This window comes from Sinohyriopsis cumingii, chromosome 5, assembly GCF_028554795.1.
Source record: "Sinohyriopsis cumingii isolate HCF-2022 chromosome 5, ASM2855479v2, whole genome shotgun sequence".
In the NCBI taxonomy this organism is placed as follows: Eukaryota; Metazoa; Mollusca; class Bivalvia; order Unionida; family Unionidae; genus Sinohyriopsis; species Sinohyriopsis cumingii.
The window spans coordinates 77,654,192-77,673,784 of NC_142965.1; the positions used below are offsets into that span (position 1 = coordinate 77,654,192).

General features: G+C 34.5%; 1 protein-coding gene across 2 annotated transcripts in view; it reads right to left on the reverse strand.

Moving 5' to 3' along the window:
* The window catches only part of LOC149799533 (uncharacterized), a 21,117-nt gene extending 4,393 nt beyond the window's left edge, over positions 1-16,724 (reverse strand). Inside the window, exons 1-2 of one of the 2 annotated variants that reach the window (XM_089958878.1) lie at positions 16,560-16,724; positions 7,447-7,638 (exon numbers count right to left, since the gene is read on the reverse strand). In XM_089958878.1, the coding sequence (XP_089815004.1) occupies positions 7,447-7,638; positions 16,560-16,644 (277 nt within the window). In that variant the 5' untranslated portion in view covers positions 16,645-16,724. The remainder of the gene's footprint in view (positions 1-7,446; positions 7,639-16,559) is intronic. The other variant, XM_089958877.1, reaches the window with a different exon arrangement.
* Positions 16,725-19,593: the final 2,869 nt, after the last annotated feature.

Sequence of the window (19,593 nt, forward strand, 5' to 3'; positions counted from 1 at the left end):
TGTACGCTCAAGATGAGAAACTGTTGATAATTTGAGAACGAGTAAAATTATTAACGAATTGTGACTTATTGAATGTGAGTTTAATGTGAGTTTAATGTGAATAAATGGGGAATGAAAGCATTATTCTGGGGCAGTGAGATCGGGAATGTTTTGTTTAAATGTATGCACTTGTTAGAATATATATTGCACGAATAAAAGTCCTAATTAAATGACTCTTTATTACGGTTTGAAAAGAGATTTTCAGTTGCCTCAGCAACATTGACAGCAAATTTGCCTTTGCATTACGGTTTGAAAGGAGATTTGTCAGTTGCTTCAGTAACACTGACAGGAAAATCGTCTTTGCACATATTAACTACAAAAGATGGACTACGTCTTTCGTAATAAACATGAATGGAAAAATGGTCCATAATGCATGAGGACTACAACGTGTAGCTTGTGTTCGTTTTCTTTTGATGGAAGATATGTTCCATGAGTCCGAAATCTAACTAAATCACAATAGAACTTCATTTGCCTACGTTGCTTTCTAATTCCCAACTGACTGATATTCGACGTCAGAATATATCTTTGCTTACTATAATCATATTTACTATTTTGAAATCAATACAAATCTGGTGAATATAAAAATATACCCGTACAAAAAGTGTGAGTATGCATCTTGAAGCCCAGTAACGAAACTAATAAGACTTATTTTCCCAGAATTTAACAATTATTGAAATTGTTTTGAACACGGTCTAAAGCCTCCCAAAACAAAGCAATGTCACAAAATTCCGATAGCAAATAATTTCCTTCACACCGATGATGAAATCATGCAATGATACATTTCTATATTGACCCTACTCTATATTTAGCATGCTGTAGGATGTCATTTGTTGCATGCGGCTCAAGTGAGTGACAAATGTATATTAACATCACTGGTGAGTGAGGAACACATTTTATTAGAACGTGCTGTGTTTTAAGAACACCGAAAAGCAATTACTTTATAATGAATAAAACGTCAAGATATATGAACTACAATTTTATATGCACACCATACTTTTCAATGGAATAACTTAAATTTTTTAATCAGACTATTTTTAATCGATCAAGGAAAGAATATTATCAAAGCAAAAAATACATTTCTTCTTTAAATTTCTATATTAATTGATAATTTCGTTTGGTTTCTTTGGTTTGAAGGTCTGTTATGGTTTTACCATCTTGTATGGTTGAATTCCAGGTGGATATATCAGGTTCGTTATTACTGACTGAACAATTTTAACAATCCATTTAGAAAATGTATATTTAATAACATTTTGCAACTGAATTTGTATGATGTTTCAATGTTGTCGCTATAACATTACGTGAAAAACATTACATGTATAATATATTAAAAACAACAAACATACTTAACAACCACAAAGCAGACTTCACACAAGATACAAATCACAGCACAACTTCACGCTGGATATTACAGGGATATTATGACTTGTGTTACATACTGAAAACAATCCATACCATACCACAGGAAAGCAAGCTTCATACTGGATATTACAGGAATATTATGACTTGTGTTACATACTGAAAACAATCCATACCATACCACAGGAAAGCAAGCTTCATACCAGATATTACAGGGATATTATGACTTGTGTTACATACTGAAAACAATCCATACCATACCACAGGAAAGCAAGCTTCATACTGGATATTACAGGGATATTATGACTTGTGTTACATACTAAAAGCAATCCGTACCCTGCCACAGCAAAGCAAGGTCCATATTGGATATTATATGGATATTATGACTTGTGTTGCACATGGAAAACAGCCCATACCCTACCAAAGCAAAGCCGGCGTTTTCCCGGGCTTTGTTTACAAATGACGCCATTGTCGTGTCTGTGTTTATGTTTATACTACAACTTCTTCCCAACCGCCGGCGCGTTCACTCTTACATCATGGCACGCGACAAAAAACGATTTAAACGGGATCACCTTGCTTGCTTGACTGTGCCTAAAAATATCGAAGTACGTTATCATTGAATTTGCCGTTAAGCATTTTCCCAGGAATTTATACAATAAACTTCAATGGAATTGGATGGACAACGCGCAAAATAATGTGAATAAACGCCATTTAAAGATATGTATAATGAAATTCTACAAAATGACACCTAAAGCTTCAAAATGTTACGCAGAGCGCGGACATGAGCAATGTGACTTGTACTATAACAATGCAATGTAACTAATTTCGAGGCTACGAATGCAATTAAAAAATATACAGTCATGTAATGATGTTTACAATTATTAAATATACTGCTCAACTCTTAGCTTGAAACGTTCACAAGACAGTTCTCTGGTAAAGGTTCAAGGTCATCCTTAAATAGTGAAGTAATTTTGAAGACATTAAATAGAATCCCAAAAATGTGGTGTAGAAATGAATATTAAAGAAAACAAACGTGGTTAAAAAAACGGTTGCATTTGAATATATGTATGTTTTTGCCATATTAATGACCGATGCCACCGCATATTTTCTGTAAAAGGGCCTTAATCAAATAATGAAGTCTTACCTTTAAAACGCCTTACATTACAGTTTAATCAATATAAAAAAATGAAGAGATTATGTGATGGACCAATTTTGGACCTACATAGTATGTCCTTTGTTTTGAATAATCAAATGTATCTTACTTTTCAATTCAGCAAGAAAATAGACTTATTGATAATATATCATGTCTAAAGTCTCCAGTAAGAGTAGTCTCCCGTGCTATTACAATGCTACTGGTGTGACGCAGAAGATCAGCTGACACATCATAGACTGCTCTCCTATGTCTTAATTTAGTCATTTATTAAGACCGTTTGAGTGGCCGAAGCGGTTAGAGAATCCGCCTCGGATGCGGGAGGTTGGGGGTTCGAACCCCGCCGAGTCACATTAAAGACATATAAAAATGGTAATAGCAGCTGCCACGCTTTGCTATCAGCATGAAGAGGATAGTGTTAGGACTGGTCGGCCTGGTGTCAGGATAATGTGTCTGGGTGGGACCATACTATATGTCTGCGATATGACGCCTCTGTGGTAGACATCACTATAAACTGCCACGCTGCAGACATCGTAGCGATATGATTAGAAAATTGTTAAGGCTACGTTAAAAATTCAACACACACACACACACACACACATTTATTACAAAATCATTTTTCTTTATTTTATAAAAACGACTTTGTTGACAGGTTCATTATACCTGATAAGCATTTTGGCTTCCAGAAAGATTCCTATTTTAGGTGATTTTAGAAAGTTCATTATTCTAAAGCCTACTCACTTATGACTTTTAAGATACCCTTATGTAAAACAAATTATATAAAGTTGACGAAACAAATAATGAACGCGTGTTATCACATCATTTCGTTGCCATGGGACTCTTACGTTGTATGCTTCTTATATACTGTATGTATATTAAAGACGCTGATGGATTATAGAACAGCATCCTAAACTCTGTTAATGAGTACCTACTGTCTTAAATGGAGAGACAAGCCTTCAAACTGAACACAAATTAATAATCAAAGATGGTTGGAGGATAAACACATATTGATATGAAAATATTATTCTCTTTATCTTATTCTATCACACTAACAACTCATGAGAGAGACAGACAAAGCGACAGAGAGACAGACAAAGCGACAGAGAGACAGACAAAGCGACAGAGAGACAGACAAAGCGACAGAGAGACTGTGTGTGTGTGTGTGTGTGCGGTTGTGGATGTGTGATTTGGATGTTTAACGTAGCTTTAACAAATTTTCAGTCGTATCGTTACGATGTCTGCGGTGTGACAGTGTATAGTATGTCCAGCACTGGGGCATCATGCCGCAGACATGTAGCATGATGTCCCACCAGCCACATTATCCTGACACCAGGCCGACCAGTCCTATCACTAACCTCTTAATGCTGAGCGCCAAGCGAATCACCTGTTAGTATGAGTGTTTACAGTTTCTACAAATTGCTTTCCACATATGGTAATCAACCTTAGAGACAATTATTTAGATTTGACTTCAAATTGTCTCACGTTTGTCAGCTAAATATCCTAAAACCGTTATATATTTCATGATTCATGCTTGATTTATCATTATATTTACATTACATCAATGACTGCAAACGTCCAGCTTTTTTCTGTACAAGGGTGAACAATTTAAAGATGGTGTACACTGTAATGTTGTACTATATAGGGAGGCACGTGTCCTGCAAAAGCAGGAAGTAATGAGCTGTTTTGAAACAGACTTAAACTGATCAAGCCCAAGAACTAAAACCGTATAGAACTGAAAGTTTCCAAATTCGGACATGCGCAGTATGACTAATCTAAATGTGGCAAAGGAATCAGTTTTAGTCCTGATATGGTGATCCTGGCCTAAGATTTGATGACAAAAGTATTAATGAGAGAAATATTTTAATTACATCGCTCCGTTAAATTGGAACAATTTTTAATATTTAACAAGCGGTGTAATTTCAATGTTGCAATTTGCAATGGGATGTAGCTCTAAGCTTTAAACATTATGGTAATTTACGGAATTATAAGGCAGTAACCCAATAGGAGGAACTACGTCACTTCGATGTCTGAGGAAAATAACTCGTCCATTGTGTATCCGTGTTAATATGGAAAGTCCGTTAAGCATGAAAGGAGCAGAGGATGCCAGTGGTAGGGCCGCCTGGTTACAGTCAAGATAGAAAATTATAAATCAATGAATGAATTCACTTGTTATCACATTAAATATGTCCGTTATTGAAATCGGTGGTGGGAGTATAAATAAAACGGATATATATATATATATATATATATATATATATATATATATATATATATATATATATATATATATATATATATATATATATATATATATATATATATAAACTTAATTGATTTCCTGACTCCTAACATCTCCAATTCCTTCATTTTCGGTTTCCAGGTTTATACGTCAAAATCAAAACATATTTGCGTTGACAATTTCATCAATGTTTGTTCAATTCCTACGCCTTTCCAATAGCATAAGGAAATGAGTATACATTTGATTTCGTGAGCCCATATCTTATAATTTGATGATTGCAACCATTGTAGTTTATATTAAACATCTTCTTGGAAGTCTACTATTGGACATTTTGAGAATTTACAATCAATATTTTATTGGCTTCTTAATGTTTGCGGTACTTGTCATGTACTATCTCAAAATCAAATTTGTTATTAAAGCCTCAGATTTCAAGTCTAGAACAGAATTGCGAATAATGATATACTGCATATTTTGTCCATTTGAAAACAAAGATGATAAAGTTGACGATGTGGATGAATTCACTGAGTCGCAAAAAGAAACGTTCATACAAGCTGAACGTGGCATCCACAATGTCCAGCGATGGCTTTATGAGAAAGAACATGAGTACAGCTGTATTGAAAATGTAATTCATTATCATTTAAACACTTATTTAGCTTAAATGTTCATCACGATCCTTTAACAAATCCAATTATTCAAACTATGAATTGTGCTTTATATAGACTATACAACTAGCATAGAAAGGGATCTTAAAGCCAAGCGCTATCATTTCTCTCCCACAGACAAGCCATCTTACAAGTCCGTCCAAGCACTAAATTCGAAACAAATGCAACTAGAGAAAGCGAGTTTTTGCAGAAAAGCAAGAGCCCCAGACCTGATAAGTCACGATAACGAAGAAACCCAGTTTACCTTTCCATGACGTATTTGAAATGGAGACCCTTCGAAATGATTGATGACGATAGCCCCTTTTGTATTTAGTTTAATATTTCTATGGATTCAATTAATAATAACTTTTCAAATAAAGAAAATAAGTGATAAAAAACACAAAGAAACAAGGTTTAAAATAAATATCAGATAAATTAATGTATGAATTAAGGAATTTTAAGAAAGTAAATGAATAGGTATGGAAGTAAAAACAAGGAAGAAGTCGTTATATATATATATATATATATATATATATATATATATATATATATATATATATATATATATATATATATATATATATATATATATATATATATATATATATATATATATATATAAAACAAATGTGTACCCTGCACACACCAAATATTTCCAGAATCAAATCGATCAGTAACATTTCAACAAATAAATGAGTAAAAGAAATAAAAAAGGATAACGTTGCAAAGTTCGAGGATTGCGGTAGTGTGCGATGTGCCCATGTATTTGTTCTGTATTTGTTAACTCCGGATGTGTTTTTGCTTTTACTTTTAAATTTAGCATAAATCAATTAACTTTTTTCTTATGGCGTTTTCTTCTTACGAAGAAACAAAATGAGTATATTTAAAAAGTTGCTACATTCTATAGGAAAATACGAAATCGTATTTTTTAAACTGTTATGCGATGTTTCTAGCGTCGTGAAAGCATAGCTTAGAAACGCTCGCTAATATTTCCCCATACAAATGCATATATATATATATATATATATATATATATATATATATATATATATATATATATATATATATATATATATATATTCCAATTGAATGGATGTTTCTTTATCAGCCTTAAAAAAATGTTACTTCCAAGACTGTCCGAAAACATTGGTAAGGTCGGTCAATAAATTCTTCAAACTGTAGCAACGTTTTTTAGAAGTAGAGGAAGACCGCCTATTATAAACTTCTAAATTTAACACTGAAATACAAATATTTTTTTTCTTTAAGTGTTTTCGTCATCAAACTTTCAGTTCTATAGTGTTTTAATTCTTGGTCTCGATCAGTTTAAGTCCTCTAAGGCCTTAACAGTGTTAACAAAAGGCTTTAACAAGATATGGATCGGGGGGTATTGTAGTGTACATAATGTTTGAATTGTTCATCCTTGTACAGAAATATGTTGCATGTTAGCAGTCCTTCATGTAATGTAAATATAATGATAAATCAAGCACGCACCATCAAATACTTAACAGTGTTAGGAGATTTAACTGACAAACTTGTGAGAAAATTTGCAGTGAAATCCGCTTAACTTTGCTTCTAAGGTTGATTACTATATGTGGAAAGCAATTTGTAGAAACTTTAAACAGTAGATTTGTGAATCTGTTTTTCTATCATTAAATACTATAACCATAAGAGATAATTCTTCCTCATAAATAACATTGTCCACGTTTTCATGCTATCAAACAACATTACAATATTCTAGAGCGAGACATGTTACAGTTATTTACACTAATATAGGCGATAGAAATGTTATCAGTAAAAGACAATTCTGCATCAGATACATACATATACTTGTAACCTTGTCTAGGATAAATAAATATGTGAAAAGTCTTCTGGCTATATATCTATCTACGATAGCATATTTTGAAATTGCCTTACTACTATATTTCGATCATTTCAATTATCCTGTTGGGTAATATAAAAATGCTTTTCTTTTCCATTAATATTTATAAATTTTTAACTTTGTTACTGTTTATTAATTTTACCTAATTCTGTGCAAACTGAAGATGTATCTTCACTCCACAGTCCATTTTCCCCGCAAGTCAAGAAAGGCAGCCGGCCGTGTTTCTGAATAAATCCTGGGTTGCATTTGTACAAACAGAAGCATCCAGGGACTCTGCTACACGATGGTCTAATGTAACCGCCATGAAATGTCTCTGGACAAAGTTGGTCTTCTTCTATAAGATAAAAGCATATTGGAAAATGGCAAACTCAAGATCAGGAACTGGTGATCATTTGGCGACGAGTAATACATAGTGCTTTCATCAATGTGCGTTTAATGAGAATGGAAAGTTCACATCAGGCTTGGGGCGTGAGATCGCAAAGAGCTTGCCTACGTGTATGCACTTGTATATCGTAATTTTAAAATACAAATTGAATGAATAGCACAAATAATGAAATTACTATTTTCTTACAGTTTGAAAGGAGATTTATCACATTCAGAGTAACTGCACACAACTGGTCACGTCTTGCATTAGCACGAAGGTAACAAACATGATATTCAAACCGGAAATAAGCTTTCATACATATTACAAGAGAAAAGGATCCAAACATTTGTATGTAGCATTTGTATATCTTACCTTTTTTTTCTTTCAGTGATCGATATGTTAACAGGTTCATGGGAATCTTAAATCAAAAGTGCATGTATATATATATATATATATATATATATATATATATATATATATATATATATATATATATATATATATATATATATATGTGTATATATGTATATATATGTGTATATATGTATGTATATATGTATGTATATATGTATGTATATATATATATATATATATATATATATATATATATATATATATATATATATATATATATATATATATATATATATATATCTTAGATGTTTTTACAAATTTCATTACTCTATTGCCTACTTTCATCCGACGATGGTTGATGCTTTATTGCAAACAAAGACTATAAAGTAGGCAAATTTAATAATCGCTGACAACAATTAATGAGTGTTATTGAATTATCTCGTTGATCAAATGGGATTATATGGCTGTATATGTCACGTAAAACGTCTTTGTACTAAGGCCAATGGTGGTGTATTGACTTAAGAAAAAAACTTTCAAATTAAATAAAAAATAAAAATAATGAGGGTCTAAGGATCAGTATATTATAACAGATAAATGTTATGCTCTTTATTCCATTCTCCGAGATTAACAACTCAAGAAATTGTGACATGCGTCATCAAAGCAAACACACGAGACAGTTGAATTTTATCCGATTAAATTTGCCTATAATGAAATTTAAAGGTAGATAATTACATTAGATAGTCTCCCCAACTTGTTCATCAATGTAACTTTCATCAGCCGTCTTAGTTATTAAAATGGAAAACATGTGAATTCGGTTAAGAACAAATCTATCGAAATTTGTGATGTAGTATCATTTCTTGAAGGAGGTTATATATTAACTGATAGGGAATAAAGAAGGGACAGGAAATTAAAATTGTTTGAAAGTAAACGTGACTGATTAAAACTTATAAGAAATGCAGAAGGATCATAGCGTATCCAGAGGGAACGTAGGGAATGCAGAGGGATCATAGCGTATCCAGAGGGAACGTAGGGAATGCAGAGAGATCATAGCGTATCCAGAGGGAACGTAGGGAATACAGAGGGATCATAGCGTATATAGAGGGAACGTAGGGAATACAGAGGGATCATAGTGTATCCAGAGGGAAAGTAGGGAATACAGAGGGATCCTAGCGTATCCAGAGGGAAAGTAGGGAATGCAAAGGGATCATAGCTTGTCCAGAGGGAACGTAGGGAATGCAGAGGGATCATAGCGCATCCAGAGGGAACGTAGGGAATGCAGAGGGATCATAGCGTATCCAGAGGGAACGTAGGGAATACAGAGGGATCATAGCGTATATAGAGGGAACGTAGGGAATACAGAGGGATCATAGTGTATCCAGAGGGAAAGTAGGGAATACAGAGGGATCCTAGAGTATTTAGAGGGAAAGTAGGGAATGCAAAAGGATCATAGCTTATCCAGAGGGAACGTAGGGAATGCAGAGGGATCATAGCGTATCCAGAGGGAATGTAGGGAATGCAGAGGGATCCTAGCGTATCCAGAGGGAACGTTGGGAATACAGAGGGATCATAGTGTATCCAGAGGGAAAGTAGGGAATACAGAGGGATCCTAGCGTATCCAGAGGGAAAGTAGGGAATGCAAAGGGATCATAGCGTATCCAGAGGGAATGTAGGGAATGCAGAGGGATCATAGCGTATCCAGAGGGAACGTAGGGAATACAAAGGGATCATAGCGTATCCAGAGGGAACGTAGGGAATGCAGAGGGATCATAGCTTATCCAGAGGAAACGTAGGGAATACAAAGGGATCATAGCGGATCCAGAGGGAACGTAGGGAATGCAGAGGGATTATAGCGTATCCAGAGGGAACGTATGGACTACAGAAGGACCATAGCGTATCCAGAGGGAACGTAAGGAATACAGAGTTATCATCGTCATTGTGACTGACACTGTTTCATATGGACACGAGTGCAGACGCACCTTCAAGTGATTTTGACTATCATTTAAAATAATGGCAGGAATATTAAGAAACAAAGTGAAATACAACGTGCACATAATGACATCAAGATCTTAATTTGGATTTTTTTTACTCTGAATGATTGACTGAGTAAATTAAAAAATTGCACAAATAAACAATCGATAAAATGACTGAATGCACGGTCAGATTAGAATTTACACATTTAGCTTAGACTGAGTGGTGGAACAAATACAGTAGTACTTAATTCCATAATGTTTTTATACAACAAAAGATTACTTACATCAATTTGATTACTTTTTCCTTATTCACAAATAAAAAAGGAATCAGTAACTAGTTACAGGTTCAATAAGGAATAAGCAACCAGTTGCTTATTCTTGACTCACAAATGCTCACATCAAATAGGCTACCTTTCCTTACTCATATCGAGTTGGATACTTGTTCTTTACTCATATCGAGTTGGATACTTGTTCTTTACTCACATCGAGTTGGCTCCATGTTCCTTACTCACATCGAGTTGGCTACTTTTTCATTATTCACATTGAGTTCGATCCTTGTTCTTTATTTACACCGAGTTGCATGCTTGTTCCTTTTTCACACCAAGTTGGCTGCATGTTCCTTATTCACATCAAGTTGGATGATTGGTTCTTATTCACATTAAATTGGAAACTAGTTCCGTATTCAGATCGAGCTGACTGCTTTTTCCTTATTAATATCGAGTTGAATACTTTTCCCTTATTCACATCAAGTTGGCAGGTTTTTCCTTATTCATATCGAGTTAACTGCTATTTCCTTATTTACATCGAGTTAACTGCTATTTCCTTATTTACATTGAGTTGATTGCTATTTCCTTCTTCACGTCAAGTTGGCTATTTGTTCCTTATTCGTATAAAGTTTGCTACTTTTCTCTTATTTATATCGAGATGGCTACTTTCTCCTTATTCCCATCGAGTTGGCTGCTTGTTCCTTATTTACATCGAGTTGGCTGCTTGTTCTATATTTACATCGAGTTGGCTGCTTGTTCCTTATTCCCATCGAGTTGGCTGCTTGTTCCTTATTTACATCCAGTTGGCTGCTTGTTCTTTATTTACATCGAGTTGGCTGTATGTTTTTTATTTACATCGAGTTGGCTGCATGTTCCTCATTTCTATCGAGTTTGATACTTGTTACTTATTCACATCGAGATGGCTAGGTTTTCTTTACTCAGATCGAGTAGGCTACTCTTTCCTTTTTCACATCGCTCTGGCTACTCAATCCTTATTCCCGATATAATAAGGAATGGATCAACACTTACTTACTGCCTATACAAAAGAATGCTCATCAAATATGACCACTCTTACGGTCAGTCATAGCTATTATCTTAACGCAATTGGAGAAATATGAGTGTTCTTTTTTGGTGCCATCTGTACAGAGCTGGATACAGTGAGATGATCCATTATATGAAAGTTTTCAACAAAATTAACTCTTTCCTAAAGTATTTTCATCTGAACCCCTCTTTTGATGGTTTCTGTTTAGGGATCTGCCGCTACAGGAAACGCTTACGTAAGTTTCTAAAGACTGACATAATTTTCTAATGACCTAAGTCAACAATACACCACGTAAGCAATACAAGTTAGGTGACCAGTATCATACTATTCATATAAGAAAAATCTAGTGAAGGCCGTTTATGAATTTTAAAAGAATTCCAGAACTGATTAATAACTACAAGGGATAAACCGCTCAAAATTGGGGCATGCACAACATAGCTGAAATCACCCTTCACACATATTACAGTAAATATTACAAAATAATAAAGAACAGGTTACACTTCAGCTCTCAGAGTTCAATTTATTAGATACAGTAATTTATTAGATACAGCAATTTATTAGATACAGTAATTTATTAGATACAGTAATTTATTAGATACAGTAATTTATTAGATACAGCAATTTATTAGATACAGTAATTTATTAGATACAGTAATTTATTAGATACAGTACATCCTTCTCGTCTGGAATAATGACTTAACGCAGGAAAAACAATGACAAATATCTATAATTCTTAAGAAGTTCAGATTCACTGGTTCCAAAATAACCATTATCATTTTTGTGATCTAAATCCCTGGCAATGTGCAAACATCTCTTCCTGCCGTTAGTATTCATAAATTCGGGCAACGTCCGGTACTAATGCATTTTATACACACCTCTTTCTGCTGTTAGTATTTAAATTTTGGCAATGTCCGATTCTAATGAAATATTTGAAATACGATATCAGCCTACGGAGCCGATGGTGAACTCGTCTGCATCAGTTGCAGTTAATTTGGAAGGGGTTACCCTATGAAGTTTTATTTGAAAGGTTCATAAACAGTCGTCCTTGCGAGAATAATACTACATTAGGGACAACTATATTATGTTTTCAGGGAATACTCGTGGTAATGTGTGAAACAAGAATCTGCGATTAGCCGTCGTAACAAAATACAGTAGAACAGGTCATGAATGAAGTCGTAGTAACTGATGGTACCTACATGAAGATGATATCAGATCATTTTTTTCGTATTTGTAAACAAAACGGTTGTGTGCAAAAGAGACAATATGCATGTCCTTGAGTTTTCATAATTCCAAGAGTTTCATGAACTATTTGCTGTTTAGTCTATCACTTGAAAAGTAAGTATTCTCTCAAAGTTGCAAGACACAAGAGTTTAAAATATCAACTTACAATCTTTCCACAATTAATTCTCATTTTGCGGGTATGTAAGCTCTAAAATCGAACCCCGAACAATAAGCGTGTCATAGCAGTCGTTTTAGTTGCTATAGTTATAGTATGTTAGCTGGTACTGATGACTATATTTGCTAACATTATATCCTTGTTACTCCTATCGGTAACAATGAACAGCATCTCGCTGCATTATTTCAAATCAGTAATTAGTAACTAGTTACCTATTAAATACTAAATTGGAATAATATACGAGGAATAGCTAGCATGAGAGAGTTGAATTCGAACCCTGAATAATAAATGTTCTTGGCGTAGTTGTCGTCGTCGTCGCCGTCGCCGTACCAGCGATAATTTGAGTACATTTGCTACAACATGTTAGGTACTTCCATCTGTAACAATCAGTCAGTGACATTTTTAAAGTCAGAAATATGTAACTGGTTACATGATTCGCTGCTTATTAGCGAATAAGCTATAAGGACGGTGATAACTACTACTACTACTACCACGTCTGAGGTATTTCTATCGGTAACAAGAAGCAACCAGTTGAATTTTAAATTTGGAGTAAGTAACTGACTACCTATTCTTTATAGAACCGTGAATAAGGTACAGGGTGTAATCGGAAATAAATAACTGGGTACATCACTTCCTCTTTCTCCACTTCCTCTTTCTCTGATTTCACTTGACAAACTTTGAAAATACTTATTCTGTGGGTCCAACATATCCCTAGGTACAAACATTCAAAGAACGACACAGGTCATAATCCTGTAAGGCGGGGAAAATACGGTATGTGTGCACGCACGCACGCACGCACGCACACACACACACACACACACACACACACACACACACACACACACACACACACACACACATATATATATATATATATATATATATATATATATATATATATATATATATATATATATATATATATATATATATATATATATATATATATATATATATATATATATATATATATATATAACACCATTTTTCAGCACAAGATAGGCTATACATGGCTGGCAGTATGAATGGTGGAGGAGGAACAAGGGAAAACCGCGGAAGGAACCACCGACCAACGAGAAGCTACAGGCAGTGTATCCCTGGGGGGGAGTAAACTGAGGGGGGGGGGGGAGTAAACTGAGGGGAAAAAAACCTTGGTGTCAGAACTGGGGGTCAAATAAAAAATGTGGGGGTCAAAAATGTACTGGCAAATGTTCAATGTTCAATGTTTAGCTTGAAATAGGATAATGCAACTTGTGCAGCATTCTCTCCCTCTCTCTCTCTCTCTCTCAACATACAAATAAACCAACATGCACAATTAACAAACAAATGCATTGTCCATTCAAAGGACAATTTTATTAGTTCATTTTTCTTTTAAAGTCGTACTTTTAACAGTTTCCTATCAATCTTTTTGAAGCAATATTATAGACCAACACATTACATACAAGTCATTACAAAAATCCTAATAAATCTTTTGTAACCACATGGCAGTTAAGTTACTGTCTGTCATAAAATGTGTACTATCATCGGTTTCATTGTACTTCGTCTTAGAACAAATTTATCCAAAAATCAAGGAGGCGAATGATTCATCTTGTTTCTAATAAGTTACACTTAAACTTTAAGATCTCTATTTTATTGCAGCATAGTAAAAAACGAACAAAATCTGCACTGACACCCTGACTTTGTAATTCAAATAAACGCATTTTTCTCGGCAAGTTTACTGATTTCTTTGTTGTGAAAGAATGTCTTGGGTTATAAAGTATTCTCCAAATATCTTGTGGCGAATGAAGGCAGACTTTTAAAAATTCTTAAACCCTGTCGCGAAAGGATTATTCACTATTGCAGTCGTCGCAATGATGCGATCATAAATCACACCGGTAATCCTAGTAGATGTGCCGTATTCCAGTCAAGGGAATTATTTCCTCCATTTTTCAATAAAGTTAGATTCACAGTTACTCTTTTGTGTTCTGCTTCTTTCACTTCTTTGCTAATGATTCTTAGTGCACAGTGTTTTAATCTGGAGGTCACTTTCTAGTGCAAAAAGCATTGAGGTTAAATATAAGGACGACATTTTGCTGAGCTCGATGGAATTCACGCGAAAGTAGGGGAAGCTACTCCGTCATAACATTGCCTGTGCTAGTCCGGTTCCTTATTTCGTATATGCCCTGCGTTGCACTCCACTTTACGAATAGAGGAGCGCAATGCAGGCAGTAAACAAAGCGGGGAACCAGTAAATGCCTATGCTGAAGTATACATGATGCCACCCTTGTCCAATGCATTGGATATTAAATAAATCCTGATCGCATTATGCGAATCCTTTGCGTCTAAAAAAAAAACAAAAAAAAAAAAAAACGCATGGCTAACAAATGTGCGCGTCAATTTTCTCCAGCGTGCGTCCCTGACGCACAAATGTGCGTAAATGGAAACACTGAATCATTATTAAATTTCGATATAATCTCATTCCTCTCGACCAAATTTGTTATGGTTTCTTGTGTGGGTCGATAACATTCCAAGAGATAAATTGTTAATAAATTGTCTCTCTCGAAGTTCTTTAATGCTGGGATGCCAGTGTTGATATGTATGTACAAGATTTAATCGCCTTGCGACCTTTGTTATAGTCACACACACACCCCTCAGCTTCAATAAAATGTATGATACTATTGGAACATATGCCTAGCAACTTACCGTTCAACATGGGTTTAAATCAATGTTTTAAGTAAGTGTTCACTGACTGCAAAGTTTGGATATTGTCCTCATTGTATTGGTGTTATGATGACGGTATCCATAACGTAAATCCTGTTTCTTAAATATGTCTTGACGAACTTTGTCAATACTTCATTTTGGGGTCTAACATATCCCAATATAGAAGCTCTCAAATTAGGATGCTTATCAAAATATTTTGATGATGGGCTGTTTCTGTCCAATCGTTGACTTGAGATTTTATTCCTATACTTGCTTTGAAAATTTGAATATATTCGGTCTCCTCTCTGTATCTCTGATTGAGCTAAACTAGCTGTTTTGTCTCAACATGATACAGTGGTAGACGTGGACCACTAGCAATGAATGCCTGGAAGAGTGTTTAAATTTGTGGCATTTTTTAAAAAATCGACAATAAGTAAAAGGGCTGACCTATTCCTTGCTGAATCCGGGATAAGGAATAAGTAAATAACTCGATGTGAATAAGAAATAAGTAAATAACTCGATGTGAATAAGGAATGAGTAACCAACTCGATGTGAATAAGGAGTAAGAAACCATCTCTGTCTGAATAAGGAATACGTACCCAGCTCGATGTGAATATGGACTACGGAACCAACTTGAATTGCATAAGGAACCAACGCGATGACAGTAAGTAATTAACTCGATGTGAATACGGAATAAGTATCCAACTCGATGTGAATAAAATTTTGAATCGGTAATGAGTGACTAGTATTGGGTCTGTAACTGGTTACTTATTCCTTAATGAATCCGGAATAAGGAATACGTAGTAGCCAACCTAATTTCAGTTTAACGAAGTGGGCCTAGATTATTTACAATTTGACGTGCATTCTACACCGTTGAATAATGTATATATCCTCGGTTGTCCTCTATCAAATTTTGAGTAGGTTAGTGGTTAGCCTGTCGGACAAAACCGATAGGTTAACGATGGGATCATATAAGCAAAGATCAGCCACCGTGGTTTATCCCTGTGCGAAGCACTTTACTCCAATTGCCTCGGTACAAAATATCCTTTCTGATTTGCTGCAACGTAAAACACCAAACCAATAACGTAATAATTATACAAAACTGCCCATTTTGCAGCCTTCAGTTTAGGTCATACATAAAAAGAAGCCAGTTTTCCAGTGTTTAAGAAAATGAAAATACTTACGACATGTAAGGTTACCGAAGGATATAATCCACATAAGTAGAAAATACATAAATCTGTTCTTTGAAAATACGAATTTCCTTTCCATGATTGTGGACAATCATCAACACGTTTGGCCACACTGATAAATGAATTTAACTTTGTCGTAGTCGGTATTCACCAATCAGTCAGTTGCGATAGAAAACTACGATAAGACTAGGAAGTGCAAAATCAAGTACAAGGATGTAGTCACTGCAGCTTAGTTTTCATGCATTAATTATTTCATATTTTACTACCCATTAAATTAAACAAAATTACCGATAACCAACAAAAGAGGATAGACTTGTGGTAAACAGTAAACATTTTGAACATCTGTGCAACGATCTATTTATAAAGGGCTCCTCAGCATTGACGGACTACACAACTTACAACAGGTACAACAGTTAATAGTTAAAAATAGCAACTCAGGTATGAGTGTCTAGACGCGTTCACAAAGTCGCACTCTGCGATTGTAGTAGTGTTTTTTTTCTTTCCAGCAAAAGAATCGTTGTCTAATTATGTGTTAGACCTATATTAGAATATACAGATGTCGTTTGATATTCAAAGGCAGATTCAGATAGATTAGAGAGGTTTTAGTTGCACATTGCTAGGACAGTCAAAAGTCTAACCAGAAGTGCCAACGCAAGCAGTATTTGTGAGGAATGTGTCTGGCCATCTAAAGTGCAAACGCATGCAGTATTTATGAGGAATGTGTCTGGCCATCTGACAAGCTATGCACTTTTCATAGAATTATCTATAATGATTCACCAAATTATGTAAATGAACCCCGCCTCCTCTGGTGTGAGAAACGTCAAGTTACAATTTATGTAATAGACAAAATGTCTATACATCCCTTACTAGACTTTAAATAGCAACAAAATATATTTCATTATCTCTTCTATTCTTTTCTGGAATACTCTTTCTTACATTTTAAAAAGTATGTTACTCTGCTCAACACTAGCGTTTGTTCTTATTATCTTTCTGGTGATCACAAATACTCAACCGTTCGCTCTATGATTAGAAATTAATGTAGCGACCTCAAAATTGGTAAGTACGATACTCACGTGATAGACAATTCCATTACTGTGTGGGAAGCAGGCAGTGCATATCGTTACATTTTCATGTGCACTCAGTACACAGTTCAATAGTCAAAAATAGAAACTTACTCTTAACGAAACGCCTGTCCCGATTTCTACAAAACACTCTTTTATTTATCACACCCGAATATGCAAATGAGCAAATTTCGAATATCTTTAATTTGTTTCAAACGTACCTTAAGGATATGAAACGATTTAAATATTGTCTTTTCGTTAGATTCTAAATATTATGGATATTATTAATACTCTTATTCAGACTATACAATGACCAATTAATAGTGATGTAGGTTGGATTACATAATAAATGCAATTCCTTCCGAAGCTTGGCAGCATCATTCTTTACATGCCTTGGATATATCTCCTCTGCCTTCAGAAACTTTATCCTTTTTTTAGTACCCCCTTGTCATGTTTAAATTAATTTCTACCACTGAATTTGTATGCGGAAGGGCTTATCTAATGTTGTGAGAACTTGTAGTCCGACCCCTTTTCTGTAATAGACCAAATAGAATATGTTGATAATAATAATAATAATAATAATAATAATAATAATAATTATTATTATTATTATTATTATTATTATTATTATTGATATTATTATTATTATTATTATTATTATTATTATTATTATTGATATTATTATTATTATTATTATTATTATTATTATTATCTAAAGTACACAGAATACTTCAGGTATACATAGTTCAACACTTTGGAATCGTATGACAATCTACACTTAAATTAACGATAAGAAAGGCTTTAGAAAATGAGGTGTCAGTACTTAGTATTTTGCTGCTGACGTCAAGTAAATTTGGTCTCATCAATTCTGAATTGTTACCATGATAAATCGTATCCTTAACCAGTTCCAAAACCAAAACGGCTTCGTCGAAGAAATTTAGAGCTATAGTTATTATTATCCAAGCGATGTTCCTAATTAGAACCTTTCCGTACAGCACTTAGTACAGTATCTTTCCTACCATAACCACCGTATATGGCCTTCCGTACACCACTTAGAACATCATCTTTCCTACCATAACCACCGTCTATGGCCTTCCGTACATCACGTTGTACAGCATCTTTCCTACCATAACCACCGTATATGGCCTTCCGTACACCACTTAGAACATCATCTTTCCTACCATAACCACCGTCTATGGCCTTCCATACATCACGTTGTACAGCATCTTTCCTACCATAACCACCGTCTATGGCCTTCCGTACATCACGTTGTACAGCATCTTTCCTACCATAACCACCGTCTATGGCCTTCCGTACATCACGCAGTTCAGCTAAATATTTTCATATCCAAATACAACATTATGAACCCTATTTGTTTTATATAATATAAAAAAAAAACCATTTTAGATCCACTTAAAATCAAACTGATCCGCATTACGAAAATACTGAATTTATTCTGATCTTTCCCCGACATAAATTAAAATAATTATAAAATAAAATGATCTAAACACGAACTACACGAGTATGCAAAACTTTAAGTCCTAATATTTTTTTCTTGCAATATCAAAATCTCTTCTTTTTTGTCATTCCCATTGCGCTTCTGGTCTTTATTCGTGTTTGTCTTCCTTTAGGAGGGGTCAATATGAAAACTGAACCCACAGTTTCAAAACTAGGCCACAATTCCATCGACATCCACGGCGAAAACGTTCATTTCAAAACTGACTCCACGGTAAAACAGACCTGAAATAATTATACTGAATACACAGCTCACTATAAAGGCTGAATTCACCGTTTTTTAAACTAGACTTCAAATGCTTTCCTGGAATCCACTGCTTGCTATTCTGTCATTATGGCTTTATCCCTTCGAAAGTTATCCAATTATTTTTTTTTAAATTCATCTCATTTTAGGGACCCCACCGCTGCCACAAAAAATGTTTATACAATAACTTCGAGATAAATGTAAGTTT